At 38.8% G+C, this 19,137-nt stretch overlaps 1 protein-coding gene across 1 annotated transcript in view; it reads right to left on the bottom strand.

Annotated features, from left to right (window-relative positions):
- The window catches only part of LOC113888455 (multidrug resistance-associated protein 4-like), a 161,846-nt gene that overhangs the window by 24,343 nt on the left and 118,366 nt on the right, over window positions 1–19,137 (bottom strand). The window contains 1 exon segment of the mRNA XM_027535578.1: window positions 6,631–6,720. Within this exon segment, the coding sequence (XP_027391379.1) occupies window positions 6,631–6,720 (90 nt within the window).

The following is a 19,137-nucleotide window of genomic DNA, read 5'->3' as shown; positions in this document are numbered from 1 at the left end:
ATATATAGCTTTTATTATGTTGAGGTATGTTCCTTCTATTCCTGCTTTCTGGAGAGTTTTTATCATAAACAGATGTTGAATTTTGTCAAAGGCTTTCTCTGCATCTATTGAGATAATCATATGGTTTTTGTTTTTCAATTTGTTAATGTGGTGTATTACATTGATTGATTTGCGGATATTGAAGAATCCTTGCATCCCTGGGATAAAGCCCACTTGGTCATGGTGTATGATCTTTTTAATGTGTTGTTGGATTCTGATTGCTAGAATTTTGTTTAGGATTTTTGCATCTATGTTCATCAGTGATATTGGCCTGTAGTTTTCTTTTTTTGTGGGATCTTTGTCAGGTTTTGGTATTAGGGTGATGGTGGCCTCATAGAATGAGTTTGGAAGTTTACCTTCCTCTGCAATTTTCTGGAAGAGTTTGAGCAGGATAGGTGTTAGCTCTTCTCTAAATTTTTGGTAGAATTCAGCTGTGAAGCCGTCTGGACCTGGGCTTTTGTTTGCTGGAAGATTTTTGATTACAGTTTCAATTTCCGTGCTTGTGATGGGTCTGTTAAGGTTTTCTATTTCTTCCTGGTCGAGTTTTCGAAAGTTGTACTTTTCTAAGAATTTGTCTATATCTTCCTCGTTGTCCATTTTATTAGCATATAATTGTTGATAATAGTCTCTTATGATCCTTTGTATTTCTGTGTTGTCTGTTGTGATCTCTCCATTTTCGTTTCTAATTTTATTGATTTGATTTTTCTCCCTTTGTTTCTTGATGAGTCTGGCTAATGGTTTGTCGATTTTATTTATCCTTTCAAAGAACCAGCTTTTGGCTTTGTTGATTTTTGCTATGGTCTCTTTTGTTTCTTTTGCATTTCTTTCTGCTCTAATTTTTAAGATTTCTTTCCTTCTACTAACCCTGGGGTTCTTCATTTCTTCCTTTTCTAGTTGCTTTAGGTGTAGAGTTAGGTTATTTATTTGACTTTTCTCTTGTTTCTTGAGGTGTGCCTGTATTGCTATGAACTTTCCCCTTAGGACTGCTTTTACCGTGTCCCACAGGTTTTGGGTTGTTGTGTTTTCATTTTCATTCGTTTCTATGCAAATTTTGATTTCTTTTTTGATTTCTTCTGTGATTTGTTGGTTATTCAGCAGCGTGTTGTTCAGCCTCCATATGTTGGAATTTTTAATAGTTTTTCTCCTGTAATTGAGATCTAATCTTACTGCATTGTGGTCAGAAAAGATGCTTGGAATGATTTCAATTTTTTTGAATTTACCAAGGCTAGCTTTATGGCCCAGGATGTGATCTATCCTGGAGAAGGTTCCATGTGCGCTTGAGAAAAAGATGAAATTCATTGTTTTGGGATGAAATGTCCTATAGATATCAATTAGGTCTAACTGGTCTATTGTATTGTTTAAAGTTTGTGTTTCCTTGTTAATTTTCTGTTTAGTTGATCTATCCATAGGTGTGAGTGGGGTATTAAAGTCTCCCACTATTATTGTGTTATTGTTAATTTCTCCTTTCATACTTGTTAGCATTTGTCTTACATACTGCGGTGCTCCCGTGTTGGGTGCATATATATTTATAATTGTTATATCTTCTTCTTGGATTGATCCTTTGATCATTATGTAGTGACCTTCTTTGTCTCTTTTCACAGCCTTTGTTTTAAAGTCTATTTTATCTGATATGAGTATTGCTACTCCTGCTTTCTTTTGGTCCCTATTTGCATGGAAAATCTTTTTCCAGCCCTTCACTTTCAGTCTGTATGTGTCCCCTGTTTTGAGGTGGGTCTCCTGTAGACAACATATGTAGGGGTCTTGTTTTTGTATCCATTCAGCCAGTTTTTGTCTTTTGGTTGGGGCATTCAACCCATTTACGTTTAAGGTAATTACTGATAAGTATGATTCCGTTGCCATTTACTTTATTGTTTGGGGTTCGAATTTATACACCATTTTTGTGTTTCCTGTCTAGAGAATATCCTTTAGTATTTGTTGGAGAGCTGGTTTGGTGGTGCTGAATGCTCTCAGCTTTTGCTTGTCTGAGAAGCTTTTGATTTCTCCTTCATACTTGAATGAAATCCTTGCTGGGTACAATAATCTGGGCTGTAGGTTATTTTCTTTCATCATTTTAAGTATGTCTTGCCATTCCCTCCTGGCTTGAAGAGTTTCTATTGAAAGATCAGCTGTTATCCTTATGGGAATTCCCTTGTGTGTTATTTGTTGTTTTTCCCTTCCTGCTTTTAATATTTGTTCTTTGTGTTTGATCTTTGTTAATTTGATTAATATGTGTCTTGGGGTGTTTCGCCTTGGGTTTATCCTGTTTGGGATTCTCTGGGTTTCTTGGACTTGGGTGATTATTTCCTTCCCCAGTTTAGGGAAGTTTTCAACTATTATCTCCTCAAGTATTTTCTCATGGTCTTTCTTTTTGTCTTCTTCTTCTGGAACCCCTATGATTCGAATGTTGTAGCGTTTAATATTGTCCTGGAGGTCTCTGAGATTGTCCTCATTTCTTTTAATTCGTTTTTCTTTTATTTTCTCTGATTCATTTATTTCTACCATTCTATCTTCTAATTCACTAATCCTATCTTCTGCCTCTGTTATTCTACTATTTGTTGCCTCCAGAGTGTTTTTAATTTCATTTATTGCATTATTCATTATATATTGACTCTTTTTTATTTCTTCTAGGTCCTTGTTAAACCTTTCTTGCATTTTCTCAATCCTTGTCTCCAAGCTATTTATCTGTGATTCCATTTTAATTTCAAGATTTTGGATCAATTTCACTATCATTATTCGGAATTCTTTATCAGGAAGATTCCCTATCTCTTCCTCTTTTGTTTGGTTTGGTGGGCATTTATCCTGTTCCTTTATCTGCTGGCTATTCCTCTGTCTCTTCATCTTGTTTAAATTGCTGAGTTTGGGGTGTCCTTTCTGTATTCTGGCAGTTTGTGGAGTTCTCTTTATTGTGGCTTTTCCTCGCTGTGTGTGGGTTTGTACAGGTGGCTTGTCAAGGTATCCTGGTTAGGGAAGCTTGTGTCGGTGTTCTGATGGGTGGAGCTGTATTTCTTCTCTTTGTTCAGTCGCGCTGTGGGGAGGGAGGGGGGATGCTGCAAACAAATAACACTGGCGTGTGCTCGCAGTGCCTCAGCCACACTGGGTCTGCCCCCGCTCACGGCGCGTGTAGCCTCCCTGCCCACACTGCTCGGGCTCTAGGTTGTTCCGCCGGGAACAATCCGAGGCCAGCCCTGGGTTGCATGTACCTCCCAGGTCCAAGCCGCTCAGGTTCAGGCACTCGGGTAGCCCTCAGAGGCGCAGACTCAGTTGGGCCTGAGTTTTGTGCTCTTCCCAGGTCCAAGCAGCTCAAGTGATGAGGTGTTTGGCGAGCGCCAATGCTGCGACTTATCGCCTCCCCGCCACTCGGTTATCTGGGTGTAAAACCGGCGCACCTTCTCAGGCAGATGTTAACCGTCCAGACCCCCAAGAAGTTTTAGTTAGCAAAGAAGCCTGCTTACAGTTTTATAGATAATGTCTCTCTGGGGCTGCGATTGCCCCCTTCCGGCTCTGGCAGCCTGTCACCGGAGGGGGAAGGTCTGCAGCCGGCTATCTCTGTTCAGTCCTTTGTTCCGTGCGTGGGCCTGGCGGTCATAGGTTAGGGCTGGCTTTTCGCGTGGTAGATATCCCACAGTCTGGTTTGCTATCCCAAATTATTTCGCTCAGATAGTGCTCAGGGTATTCAGGCCAGATTCTTACTCTGAGCGATGCAGCCCGCACTGCGCCTCCCTGCCCAGCCCCCGCTTGCTAATGGTGCGTGCAGGCGCCTGCGCTGCTTCTCCGCTGGGGGAGTTACCGTAGGACTCGCAATCTTCGAGTTTTAATTGTTTATTTATTTTTTCTCCCTGTTATGTTGCCCTCTGTGCTTCCAAAGCTCAGCACAGATTCGGCAGTGAGAAGGTTTCCTGGTGTTTGGAAACTTCTCTCTTTTTAAGACTCCCTTCCCGGGACGGAACTCCGTCCCTCCCTCTTTTGTCTCTTTTTTTGTCTTTTATATTTTTTCCTACCTCCTTTCGAAGAGTGGGATTGCTTTTCTGGATGCCTGATGTCCTCTGCCTGCATTCAGAAGTTGTTTTGTGGAATTTACTCGACGTTTAAATGCTCTTTTGATGAATTTGTGGGGGAGAAAGTGTTCTCCCCGTCCTACTCCTCCGCCATCTTGGCTCCTCCCCTCCGGTCCTGATATTTAGTGATAGCATAAAAGGTGTATAAACTCTAAAGGGTAAGATTTGGACTGTGATACAAGTGGTTGGTCTTTGTTAAGACTGACATCCTGACTTTGAAGCAATAATCTCACACTTACTCCTAAATTGGGTGACATCATATAATTAATCTGCTTTTTCCTTCTTCCTTCAGTTTGTCTATATCTGCTTCATGATGAATAAGAGTTGTAAGGGGAAATGTTTTTCATAAAATACTCTGTATTTATTTATGAATCAGGGGTGGTTATGAGAATAATATGAATATCAAGGCCCTCTGTAGCATAATTATATAATCAAGATATAAAGTATTAGAATGGAAGAAAAGGACAAAAGAGGCAGTAGACAATAATATCTAGAAGTTACAACTGGAGAATCTGATAGATGATGATAATATTACACATTAGATGATAGTGTAATATTACTATTTTATTTCTTGTTGATGACTGTGAGATAAAGCTTGATGAATGTGAGAGCCCCAGAATCTGCAATGATGCCTGTCTAAGCTCTCAGAGATATTTGTTGGCTGTGTGAAGGCAGAAGTGAATCTCATCTTGTGACATATCTGTTCCTATAAATTAGAAAATAAATCCATATAGACAGTTTACATATAACACTATTATTACATGTAAAAGGATTATGTTCTTACAACAATTAACTGGCTCCAGAATATCACAACATCACACTGTAAACTGTGGAAAGCACAGAAAAAGTTATAACTTAAGGAAAATGGAGCAAATAATACTGTTCAAAACTTTACATCACAGCTTGGAATACTTCAGATCATTTTTGAGGTTGGGAAAATAATAGAATATAGCTAAACTGAAAAACAAACTGAACTTGTAAATTACCCTATTTCTATCACCATTACCATTTTGAAAGTAACCTACTGTGTAGTGTATCTAGTAGGTGCCAATGACTCTCACAGGAGGTTAATACAGATGTCAGATGGTTCCCACATTTCAGGGAAACTTCTTACTTCTCAAAAAAGAAAGGCTGGTTTGGGCTGGAAGGAGACAGTGAAATGCAGTCAACAGATGGGGAAGACCTTTTACTAGAGCAGGATCAGCAGTAAACGAAGTAAAGGGGGAGCCCATTCACCTAATACAAGGCCCCTGGAAATGGACATGTGAGCTGTCCCACAGCCAGGACTGAACCACGTGGTTCCTGGTGCACCGGCTGCTGATGACCAGATTTCTGTATCTTGGTTTCCTGTGTGATGAGACACACTTGTGTCCCAACAGAGATACTATCAATGCTGGACTTGTGTAACACAAAATTTTGTAAAGAAATAAGCCATACTTCTCTGAAATGAAGAGATCAACCAAATATTTAGTACCTATTTATTAAGTGCTACTTTTTAAAAGCAAAAGACTGAGCTAGGTCCTATGAGAGATTAGAAGTCTGTTTATGGTTTAGCCAGTCCAGGTTCAATGCATGAGACAGGGTGCTTGGGGCTGGTGCACTGGGATGACCTAGAGGGATAGGATGGGGAGGGAGGTGGGAGGGGGGTTCAGGATGCAGAACACATGTACACCCATGGCGGATCGATGTCAGTGTATGGCAAAACCACTATAATACTGTAAAGTAATTAGCCAATTAAAATAAATAAATTTATATGAGAAAAAAAGTCTATAGTTTCTGCCATAAGCAGAATCAATTTGCAAAAGTAGGGCTAATACACAAAATAATTAGTATTAAAATATAGAAACCAAGAGCAACTTAACAGTCAAAAATGTTTCATGCAAGGGTAAGGAAATTCAGTGAAGTACGGCCAGGGGAAACATGACACAAATAACAGAAAATTCTCTAGAAATTAACCTATCCATGTAAAAACTGAGCCAAAGCTTCAGGGTTCTGTTACCTGTATTCATGGTGCAATATTAAAGTGATATAATCATAAATAAGTAATCATCATCACATTCCAACTACATAACTTACTTTTATAAATACTTTCTTATGAAAATTCATAACATTTTATTGGTATGATCTTGTTTATCTTTCAATTAATAATGAAAAACTATTGTCTCCACTTAGATATCCCCTAAGGCCAGAGAAATAAAATGAATATTGGAGGGTAATTAAGGTAATTAATTTAATAGGTCACTCATAGAATTTGACCCCACAGTTTTAATGTCTAGTTTAATGCTCTGCTAAGGACAAAATAATGCATCTAGTTGCTTGGGGTTCTATACAAAAAGCTAAAATGAAAACATGAGGAATTATATTGTTGGTTTTCATTATCAATACACACATTTTAAGTGCACCCATCTCATCACTGTTCTCCTAGAAAGTAAACAAAGTCAGATAAAATGATAAGCTTCTCTTAATTACCTGCAATGCTATAAATGTACACACACAGATACTGATGCTAATAAATTAATTACCTTATATAAATTACCTCTTTTAAGACATTCCACAGTTCCTCCTCCAAATATTCATTAAAGGGATCCAGATTTTTCCTCACTGTTCCAGTAAATAAAACAGGTTCCTAAATACCAAAAAAATAGTCAATGCTATTATCTTAATCTCTTTTTATTTTAAACCAATGCCTATAGAAAAGAATGAAAATACAAAATATCAAAATTCACTGCAATCATTAATATTAAAGTTGCCAATGTATGTTTACAAAACAGTATCTTTAAAATTATTTTCCATTGTACAAAGTATGCTACAAAATGTCCTCTAAACTATTAAACACTAAAAGAAGAAAGTGTTGAAGAAGTATTTTCATTTTTAAAAAAAAATTAAAGAAGAGAAATGAAGATTTGATTCTTTTTTAAATTGCCATTGTGGTAATAAATATCTACTTAGACACACACACAAACTGAGGATACAATTACATGAGAAACTTTACAACAAGATCTACATAAATTAACTGTCAATCCTGGTATTACTGGGAAATACCAACTGCATGATTAGTTGAGGTTTGTGCTTCAAAGAAAAACCATTCAATATTTACACATTGGCAATGAAGAATAAACTAGGCTATTTTCTCCACTGGTCAGACTGTCTTCTAGGATCTGGAATCTCTCCACATATGTGAAATGAACATCCCCACATGTGCAAAGAGAACATCAGCTCCTGGGGCCTGATGCCCCTCTGTCCATGGAAAGATCTCCTCTGATTAGGTATCAGCTACTCCACATGTTCTCTCACCTGTGTGTCAGGATGACCTGCCTCAAAGAACATCATTACTAACTACAAGGCCAAGAGGGCCTGGAAACCCACTGTGACGTGAGCCATAGTATATTTATTTAAACAGTTTTTCCTATTCATCCACTTTGGGAGGAGCCACACTGGAAATGTGGGCTTTCCTGGTGGCTCAGAGGGTAAAGCGTCTGCCTGCAATGCAGGAGATCTGGGTTTGATCCCTGGGTCAGGAAGACCCCTTGAGAAGGAAATGGCAACCCACTCCAGTATTCTTGCCTGGTGAATCCCATGGACAGAGGAGCCTGGTAGACTACAGTCTATGGGATTGCAAAGAGTTGGACATGACTGAGTGACATCACTTTCACTTTCACGTTGGAAATATATGCCTCCTGAGTTTCAAGAGAAAATCTAGTACATAAGCTCAAGTAGCCAATTTACATTTTCTTCTGGAAGGCTGTAGTAAACCAGGCTGTAAGAATATGAGCAGCAGAGAAGAGCCCAACAGGTTCCTTTCAGTGAAGGGGGCAGAAGAAGGGCAGACACATGTGTGGGAACAAGAGGAGACTTGATGCTTCCACAGGTGCCCGGAACTGCTCCAGGAAATCACCATGTTCAAATCCCGCCTGGCCTTGGGGCTGAACTTTCCTCCTCACTTCATAAAAGCCTGAGAAGAAAGATGAAGAAGACAGACATTTCTTTTCCCTAGTCATGATGAAGAATGACACTCAGAGAGCCTCTAATAACTTCTTTCCCTATTGTCTCAGATTTAAGTCTAGTGATCGAGAAGTGAATGCAGAAGGCACAGGACACTGTGCCATCAAAAGAGATATATCCCTAAGGAAAATCCAAAATTAAAAATATACTACGTAGGGAGCTTCATTTGCATAAAGTTGATTAAGTGACTGATAAGCCTATAAAGCATTAAAAATCACTGGACATACAACATTTCAAGACAATTATTGAATTGAATGGAAAAATACAGAGAATCAAATTTAAAGTCACTATTAAAATTTTTGCATTTAGGATCAAAGACTTAACAACCATCTAAGCAATAGTAAGAATTCCTTATCAGGGGGAATAACCATCATTCTACTTCAAATTTTTATAAAAACTTTTTACTCTGTAATTTTCAACCCTAAAACTGGATGTGACTGGTGATAGAAGCAAGGTTCAATGCTGTAAAGAGTAATATTCCATAGAAACCTGGAATGTTAGATCCATGAATCAAGACACATTGGAAGTGGTCAAACAGGAGATGGCAAGAGTGAACATCGACATTTTAAGAATCAGCGAACTAAAATGGACTGCAACAGGTGAATTTGACTCAGATGACCATTGCATCTACTGCTGTGGGCAAGAATTCCTTAGAAGAAATGGAGTAGCCATCATAGTCAACAAAAGAGTCTGAAACGCAGTACTTGGATGCAATATCAAAAATGACAGAATGATCTCTGTTTGTTTCCATGGCAAACCATTCAATATCACAGTAATCCAAGTCTATGCCCTGACCAGTAATGCTGAAGAAGCTGACATGGAACAGTTCTATGAAGACCTACAAGACCTTTTAGAACACACATGCAAAAAAGATGTCCTTTTCATTATAGGGGACTAGAATGCAAAAGTAGGAAATCAAGAAATACCTGGAGTAACAGGCAAATTTGGCCTTGGAGTACAGAATGAAGCAGGGCAAAGGCTAACAGAGTTTTGCCAAACAAACGCCCTAGTCATAGCAAACACCTTCTTCAAACAAAACAAGAGAAGACTCTACACATGGACATCACCAGATAGTCAACACCGAAATCAGACTGATTATATTCTTTGCAGCTAAAGATGGAGAAGCTCTATACAGTCAGCAAAAACAAGACCAGGAACTGACTATGGCTCAGATAATGAACTCCTTATTGCCAAATTCGAACTGAAATTGAAGACAGTAGGGAAAACCACTAGACCATTCAGGTATGACCTAAACCAAATCCCTTACAATTATACAGTGGAAGTGAGAAATAGATTTAAGGGACTAGATCTGATAGACAGAGTGCCTGATGAACTATGGACAGAGGTTCAAGACATTGTACAGGAGACAGGGATTAAGAAAATCCCCATGAAAAAGAAATGCAAAAGAGCATAATGACTGTCTGAGGAGGCCTTATAAATGGCTGTGAAAAGAAGAGAAGCCAAAAGCAAAGGAGAAAAGGAAAGATAGACCCATTTTAATGCAGAGTTTAAAAGAATAGCAAGGAAAGATAAGAAAGCCTTCCTCAGAGATCAGTGCAAAGAAAGAGGGGAAAACAATAGAATGGGAAAGACTTGAGATCTACTCAAGAAAATTAGAAATATGAAAATAACATTTCATGCAAAGATGGGCTTAATGAAGGACAGAAATGATATGGACCTAACAGAAGCAGACGATATTAAGAAGAGGTGGCAAGAATACACAGAAGAACGGTACAAAAAAGATCTTCACAACCAAGATAATCACAGTGGTGTGATCACTCACCTAGAGCCAGACATCCTGGAATGTGAAGTCAAGTGGGCATTAGAAAGCATCACTACGAGCAAAGCTAGTAAGCTGATGGAATTCCAGCTGAGTTATTTCAAATGCTAAAATATGATGCTGTGAAAGTGCTGTACTCAATATGCCAGCAAATTTAGAAAACTCAGCAGTGGCCCCAGGACTGGAAAAGGTCAGTTTTCATTCCAATCCCAAAGAAAGGCAATGCCAAAGAATGCTCAAACTACCACACAATTGCACTCATTTCATACACTAGTAATGTAATGCTCAAAATTCTCCAAGCCAGGCTTCAGCAAAACGTGAACCATAAACTCCCAGATGTTCAAGCTGGTTTTAGAGAAGGCAGAGGAAGCAGAGATGAAATTGCCAACATCTGCTGCATCATTGACAAACTAAGAGATTTATAGGAAAACATCTCTTTCTGCTTTATTGACTATGCGAAAGCCTTTGACTGTGTGGATCACAATAGACTGTGGACAATTCTAAAAGAGATGGGAATACCAGACCACCTGACATGCCTCTTGAGAAATGTGTATGCAGGTCAGGATGCCACAGTTAGAACTGACATGGAACAACAGACTGGTTCCAAATAGGAAAAGGAGTATGTCAAGGCTGTATATTGTCAGCCTGCTTATTTAACTTATATGCAGAGAACAACATGAGAAACACTGAGCTGGATGAAGCACAGGCTGGAATCAAGGTTGCCGGGAGAAATCAGATATGCAGATGACACCACTTTTATGGCAGAAAGTGAAGAGGAACTAAAGAGCCTCCTGATGAAAGTGAAAGAGGGAAGTGAAAAGATGGCCTAAAGCTCAACATTCAGAAAACTAAGACCATGGCATCCAGTCCCATCACTTCATGGCAAATAGATGGGAAAACAGTGGAAACAGTGACAGGCTTTATCTTTTAGAGCTCTAAAATCACTGCAGATGATGACTGCAGCCATTAAATTAAAAGACACTGACTCCTTGGAAGGAAAGTTATGATCAACCTAGACAGCATACTAAAAGGCAGAGACATTACTTTGCCAACAAAGGTCCATCTAATCTAGTCAAGGCTATGGTTTTTCCAGTAGTCATGTATGGATGTGAGAGTTGGACTGTAAAGAAAGATTAGTGGTGAACAATTGATGGTTTGAACTGTGGTGTTGGAGAAGACTCTTGAGAGTCCCTTGGACTGCAAGGAGATCTAAGCAGTCCATCCTAAAGGAGATCAGTCCTGAAGGTTCACTGGAAGGACTGATGTTGAATTGGAAACTCCAATACTTTGGCCACCTGATGCGAAGGGCTGACTCATTGGAAAATACCCTGATGCTGGGGAAGATTGAAAACAGGAGGAGAAGGGGAAGACAGAGGATGAGATGGCTGGATGGCATCACCACCTCAATGGACATGAGTTTGGGTAAACTCTGGGAGTTGGTGTTGGACAGGTAGGCCTGGCATGCTGCAGTCCACAGGGTCACAGAGTTGGACACGACTGAGTGACTGAAGTGAACTGAACTGAAGATTTCCACGTGCAGGTGATTTCTCATCCTTTAGCTGTTATCTATGAAGTTTACACAAACAACTGGCGAGGTGAGTGGAGGCTGGTCCTCATTCCTCGTCCTTCTCTTCTCCATCTTTCCTCCATTACCCAGGTCCTTTCAAGTTAGCAGCTACTCCCTGAATATAATCTCAACTGGCGTTCTTCCTGGGGAATATACTTAACTACTTCAGATCCTGAGCACAAAGGACACATACACTTCAGCTGCCTGTTGGGTTTAAGGAATTATTTAGGAAAATCTTTCATTTTTGCTTTTTCCTGAAATTTTGAACACAAATTGGAGTACTTCTTAAGAACACGGCATTCATCTTTGAAAGTTCCCCGGAGGACTGATGGTTTATGCCCCCACTAGCCTGCTTTCGATTCCTACCCAGTCCTTGCTGCTATCCCATCTCCCCTAGTTCTGCTATCACATGACCTAGTTCATGGCAGGATCAACAGTGATGGGGATAACCCAGGGAAAGAGAGAGAAACATGACCCAAGAAGCTTGCTGCTGTTCCCAGGATCACGGGTAACAGTGATTCGGGGAACATGATATGGGCCTGGCTTACCTAAACGGGGCAACTCAAAGAAATAGCACTGGGCTCCCCCTTCTGCAGAGTCTACTCTCAGCTTCCTAGGCTGCCTAAATCAGTGTGTGACACACAAGCATCACTGCTTGCTACTCATTTGAGGGGAGAAGAGGTGCATGTTTTCTGCACGCAGACAAGTTAACTTCAAGTAACCAAACCGACAGACTTTCTCCATCTCTGAGCCTGCAAGACACTGTAAAGACAAAGGGCTATTGGCTGGGGAGGGGTAAGATTTTGTCAGGAGAAGATACTCCTGACACTTATTAGTCCATAACACACAAATGAATAAACCCATTTCAAAACTGATATTCTCCAAATGAGACACAAAACAGGAGGAGTCATATCTTCTGGATTTGCTCCATCCTTATAAACTTTTGTTATGTTTTAGGGAAAATAGCTCATGAGAACATCAGTCAGTTTAACTAATATTTATTGAAAAAAAAATAAATTTGGAGTCAGTTCTAAATTCTTTTTTTTATTTTTTTTAGTTCTGAATTCTGATTCAACTTCTCATTAGTTATTAAACTTGGAGTAAATTATTTGTTTTTCCAAGACAGTTCCCTTACTGGAAACTAGGGTTAGCCTTGCAGGGTTGCTATGACAATCTGAAACAATAATGAAGTTCCTGATGTGACCAGGACCAGGACCAGGAACCCAGCCCAACAGGAGGAAAGGCAGGGACAGTATTTGTCAAACTTCAGATGTAGTAGGTGGATTATGAAATTAATTTTGTACATTGTGATCATCATTTTGTCTTCTATATGAAATAGAATAGAATTGGCATCACAGAAAAGATCAGAGCACAGAGCAATAGTAATGTTGTTTTGTGACATTTTTGTTCTTCTGTGTGTGTGTGTGTGTGTGCGCGCGCTCATGTGCGTGCATGCACACAAAGTCATGATATGAAGCAGTTCTATCAAGGACCACAGTTAACAGCCACCTGAAGTCTTATGCAGGCAGAGTTATTTGCTTTTCAGCCTCTGGAGTTGGGAATCTCTTTAAATTTACTTTGAATCTTATTAGTATATTTTGGAAATCAATACATTGTTGATCACATCATTTGAAAATATTTTCTTCTTTTCCATAGGCTGTCTTTTTGTTTTTTTTTTAATGGTTTCCTTTGTGCTGCAAATTCTTTTAAGTTTAACTAGGTCACATTTATTTATTTTTGCTTTTGCTTCCATTACTTTAGGGGTCAGATCCAAAAAATAGTGCTGTGATTTATGTCAAGAGTATTCTGCCTATGTTTTCCTCTAAGATCTTGTCTTACTAAGAATCTTGTCTTACAGTCTTTGCTCATTTATTCATTTTTACTTTATTTTTATATGATATTAGAGAATGTTCTAATTATTTCTTTTACATGCAGCCATGCAGATTTACCCAAACTATTTATTGAAGAGACTTCATTTTCTTTATTACATATTGTTACTTCTTTTGTCTTTGATTAATTGATCATAAGCACATGGGTTTATTTCTGGGTTTTATATCCTGTTGCATTAATCCATGTGTCTAGTTTCTGTGATGGTAACATACTTTTTCATTACTGTAACTTTGCAGTATAATCTGAAATCAGGGACTGTGATTCCTCCAGCTGTGGTCTTCTTTCTCAAGATTGTTTTGGCTATTTGCAGTCTTTTCTGTTTCCATACAAATTTCAAAAAAAAAATTTGTTCTAGTTTTGTGAAAAATGCCACTAGCAATTTGATAGAGATTGCATTGACTCTGTAAATTGTATTGGGTAGTATGTAGTATGGTTATTCTTAACAATATTGAATCTTTCAATCCAAGAATACAGTTTATCTTTTCATCTGTTTGTATCGTCTTCAATTACTTTCATCAGTGTCTTTCAGGTTTTGTATACAGGCCTTTTACCTCCTTAGGTAGGTTTATTCCTAGTTCTTTTTTTTTTTTTTTTATGTGATGTCAATGGGATTGTTTCCTTAATTTCTCTTTCTGATACTTTGTTTCTAGTCTATATAAATACAGTCAATATCTGTATAAACAATGGCTTATACAACTCAATATCAAAGAAACAAACAACCTAATCAAAAAATGTGAAGAAAACCTAAATAGACATTTCTCCAAAGACATACAGATGGTCAACAGACCCATGAAAAGATACTCAACATCGCTAATTATTCAGTTCAGTTGCTCAGTCATGTCCAACTCTTTGCGACCCCATGAACTGCAGCACACCAGGCTTCCCTGTCCATCACCAACTCCCAAAGCTTGCTCAAACTCATGTCCAGCAAGTGGGTTATACCATCCAACCATCTCATCCTCTGATGTCCCCTTTTCCTCCCGCCTTCAATTTTTCCCAGCATCAGGGTCTTTTCTAAGGAGTCAGTTCTTCATATCAGGAGGCCAAAGTATTAGAACTTCAGCTTCAGTATCAGTCCTTCCAATGAATATTCAGGACTGATTTCCTTTAGGATTGACTGGTTTGATCTCCTTGCAGCCCAAAGGACTCTTAAGAGTATTCTTGAACACCACAGTTCAAAAGCATCAATTCTTCTGCACTCAGTTTTCTTTATAGTCACTAATTATTAGAGAAATGTAGATCAAAACTACAATGAAGTATCACCTCACACTGGTTAGAATGACCATTGTTTAACATCTACAAATGATAAATGCTGGAGAGGGTGTGGAGGAAAGAGGACCCTCCTACACTGTTGGTGGAAATGTAAATCGGTGCAGCTGTTATGGAAAACAATATGGAAATTCCTTAAGAAACTGAAAAAGAGTTACTGGGTAATCCAGCAATTCCCCTCCTCAGCAAATATCTGGAAAACCTAAAAACCCTAATTCAAAAAGATACATGCACCACGGTTTTCACAACTGTTCTACTTACAATAGCCAAGATATGTCCACGGACAGATGAATGGATAAAGATATGATGTACACACACACACACACATAGAGGAATATTATTCAGTCATAAAAAGAATGAATATTGCCATTTGCAGCAACATGGATGAACCTAGAGATTATGAGACTAAGTGACATAAGTGAAGCAGAGAAAGACAAATATCATATGAGATCACTTATATGTGGAATCTTAAAAAAATGAAAAAATGATAGAAATGAACTTATTTACAACACAGAAACAGATTAAAAATATAGAAAACAAACTAATTGTTACCAAAAAGGAGGATAAGTTAAAAATCTGTGCTTAATAAATACACACTACTATTTTGCTGTACAATTGAAACACTGTGAAAAAATAATCAGACACACACAAAATCTGACTCCTGGCTCGGCTCCTTACTTGATAAGTGGGACAAGCCCCCCGGGCCTCAGTTTTTAAATCTGTCAGGTAAAGATAACAACAGAATTGTGAGGGTTAAGCAGGAAATGGTAGGATAAGGGGTTAAAATATGTTAATGATTTCAAAAATATTAGGAATTCTTATCAGTACTCATGTAACTTGTCAGGGACTGTAATAAGCACAGAGGAGCAGAAACGAGAGATAGATTTTTGTATCCTCAAGGAGATCCTCAAGGAGAGGAAGAAAATAGCCAAGAATGTGGGGAGGGCTGAGAAAAAGGCCAGAGGTCTTGGTGGAGAACTGGTAAGTAACAATGTGTACAAGGTTGTGGTCAGGAAAGAAGCTGCTAGGAGGGGAACATGAAATCAAAGTACAAAACAGTGTTATTCTCTCTTCTTGCTTTTGATGGAAACATTAGATACAATGTTAGATACATTCCTTACCCCAAATTCCTATTGTGTTTTTTTGATTTTTGTTTATTTGCTCTACTATTTATATGTATATAAACAAGTTACTTTATACTGTAAACAGTAAATATAAAGAAAATCACCAAGCACCATGAACACATAAGAAAAATTAAAGAATAAAGTCATTCCAGAAAGTATTACTCTTTTTACTTAAGCAGAAATAATATTCAAAGGCCAGTAACCCAATCATTAAGAATAATAACAGTTCCTGATGACTGAGCATTCCCAAGAACCAGACATGGGCACAAACCTTATCTCACCCAGTTGTGTGTGCTAAGTCGCTTCAGTCGTGTCAGACTCTTTGCGACCCCATGGACTGTGGCCCACCAGGCTCCTCTGTCCAAGGGATTTCCAGTCAAGAATACTGGAGTGAGTTGCCGTGCCCTCGTCCAGCAGATCTTCCTGACACAGGGATTGAACCTGCATGTCTTCTGTCTCCTGCATTGGCAGGCAGGTCCTGTACCACTAGCACCACTTGGGAAGCCCAGATATATCTTCACAACAAATCTGTGCGGCAATGATTCCCAGACCTGGTTTAAAGATGAGGACACTGAAGTCTGGAAGCTGGGTGATGTCATCAGGCCCCAAAGTCCTTTGAGGCAGAGCAGGAATACAATTGTTGGGTCACGTTGACACTCGGTCTACACAAATATTTTATCCCTGGCTGCCTCTGGAATGATTTCCTGGAAACCTTTGCACATTGCAAGTTCTCTACAGATACTCCCTCTTTTATCAACCAATATTGTACCTTGGAGACAAAGACATATAAAGAGGAGTCTACATGTATACAAAGCTTGGCACTATTTTGTAAGGATGCTCTCTGGAGTGTGTACATTGAACATGCTCAAAGGAAGGGTGGAAATCAACAGAACAGAACAGAACCAAATGATGTTGATGCAAAGTCATGTTTAGTCTTTGCTCAGATGTGCTTCCAAACATTACTGGCAGAGCCAAGGATCTTCTAAAGTTATTTATTTATTGATCTATTTTATGTACACAAGCATACAACTTTTTCCAATTAAGAAGCTTAAAAATAAGGCAGGGCGTGTTTATAAAGCTTTGCATCAAAGGAAATGAAAAGACTTTACAGACATGCCCTTTATTTCTACTAACTGAATCTCATTTGGCCATTTAAGAGATGAGTACCATCAAAACACAAAACTTGGGAATCTAAACTCACTTATTTTCTACTGTAACTACAAGTCATGAATCTAATAGCCAGAAGGAACTTTTATTTTTTTTTTTTTGATGGTAAATTTATTTTTATTATTATCATGTAATATATACAGTCATTTCTTTTTTAATATGTTTATTTATTTTAATTGGAGGTTAATTACCTTATAATATTGTATTGGTTTTGCCATATATCAACTTGAAAGGAGACTGAATGTGCTAAAAAGCTCTTTCCATTTTTCCTGAAAGGGATACCTTTGAAAAAAATTTTTAATTGTGGTAAAATACACATGAAATTTACTAGCTTGACCACCTGTAAGTGCACAGTTTAGTGGTAATAAATACATTTACACTGTTGTACAGCAATCACTATCATCCAGCCACAGAACTTCTTTCATCTTTAAGAACCGAAACTCCGTACCCATTAAACAACAACTGTCCACTCCCAGCAGCTCCTGGTGCCCACCATTCTACTTCCTGTCTCCATGAATTTAGTACTCTAGGTACCTTATATTAGTAGAATCATACAGTGTTTGTCCTTTTTAACTGGCTTATTTCACTTAATTCCCTCAAGGTTCATCTGTGTTATAGCACAAGTCAGAATTTCCTTTGTTTCTAAGGCTGAATAATACTCCGTTGTACACACATATGCACTACATTTTGTTTATTGATTCATCCGTCAATGGACCTTTGGGTGCCTCCACCATTTTGCTACTAAGAATAATGCTGTTATGAACATGCACATACAGGTATCACTTTAAGATCTTTCTTTCAATTCTTTTGGGTTTATACTCCAAAGCAGAATTGCTAGATCATATAATTCTATCTTTAATTTTTTCAAGAAATGACTAACTTGTTTTCCACAGTGGTTGCAATGTCTTATATTCCTACCAACAGCAAACAAGGATTCTAATTTCTCTATATCCTTGCCGATACTGCCAACCCATTTTCTTTCTTTGTCCCTTTCATTTTTCTTTTATGATAGATGTCTTAAGGGATGCAAGGTGGCATTTCACTGTAGTCTGTAAAGCTATATCTTGGTTTCAAAAGTACTTAGACATACACATTACCATATGTAAAATTAGATAGCCCGTGGAAATTTGCTGTATGATGCAAGGAGCTCAAATTCAGTGCTCTGTGATAACCTAGAGGGGTGGTATGAGGTGGGAGGTAGGAAGGAGGTTCAAGAGGGAGGGACATATGTATACCTATGGCTGATCCATGTTGATATACGGCAGAAACCAAAACAATATTGCAAAGCAATTATCCTTCAATTAAAAATAAATTAATTAGAAAAAAACAAGAGTACTTAGAGTAATTCCAGGCATTTTAGAGGCCACCGGTAGGTAGCAACAGCTGTACTCAGTCATAAGGCCCAAGCCCACGTTCTCCCTCCCTTTGGGTGCCATGCTGAAATGCTTCCTAATAAACAGGCATTTCAGGGCACATTACACTCACAATCCAGGAAGCACAATCCCCTGGATCTTTGTGTCTCATCTCTTCTCTGTTTCCCACCTCAAGAGGGTGTTTTCCTGAGCTTTGTTTGATAAGTACATGATCATGGAGTACAAAAATAAAACCTCACAATTAAAACAAAACAAAGCAGCAAATCTGTCAAAACAGAGGGCAGGATGGATGATCAGGACACCTGGCCTACATTGCCCTTGGCTATATACCTGGACACAATCAAGGACAGAAATGGTGAAGGCCTAACTGAAGCAGAAGAGATCAAGAAGAGATGAATTCACAGAAGAACTGTACAGAAAGGACCTTAATAACACAGATAATCACCATGCTGTGGTCACTCTCCCAGAGCCAGGCATTCTGGAGTGTGAAGTCAAATGGGCCTTAGAAGGCATCACTATGAACAAAGCTGGGCTTCGTGGGCAGCGCTAGTGGTAAAGAATCCACTTATGTCTTCCACAAGAATCCACTTGTCTCCTGGCAATGCAGGAGACTTAAGGGACATGGGTTTGATCCCCGAGTTGGGAAGATCTCCTGGAGGAGGGCATGGCAACCCACTCCAGAATTCTTGCCTGGAGAATCCCATGGACCATAGCCTAGAGGGCTACAGTCCATAGGATCTGCAGAGAGTCAGACATGACTGAAGCGACTTGGCAGGCACAAACAAAGCTAGTGGAGGTGATGGAATTCCAGGAGAACTATTAAAATCCTAAAAGATCATGCTATTAAACTATAAAGGAGACAGAGAAAGCT

Source organism: Bos indicus x Bos taurus, unplaced genomic scaffold (assembly GCF_003369695.1).
Source record: "Bos indicus x Bos taurus breed Angus x Brahman F1 hybrid unplaced genomic scaffold, Bos_hybrid_MaternalHap_v2.0 SuperScaffold_100147, whole genome shotgun sequence".
NCBI lineage: Eukaryota > Metazoa > Chordata > Mammalia > Artiodactyla > Bovidae > Bos > Bos indicus x Bos taurus.
Note: the sequence above shows the minus strand (reverse complement) of the source record. Positions and strands in the feature narration are given on the sequence as shown.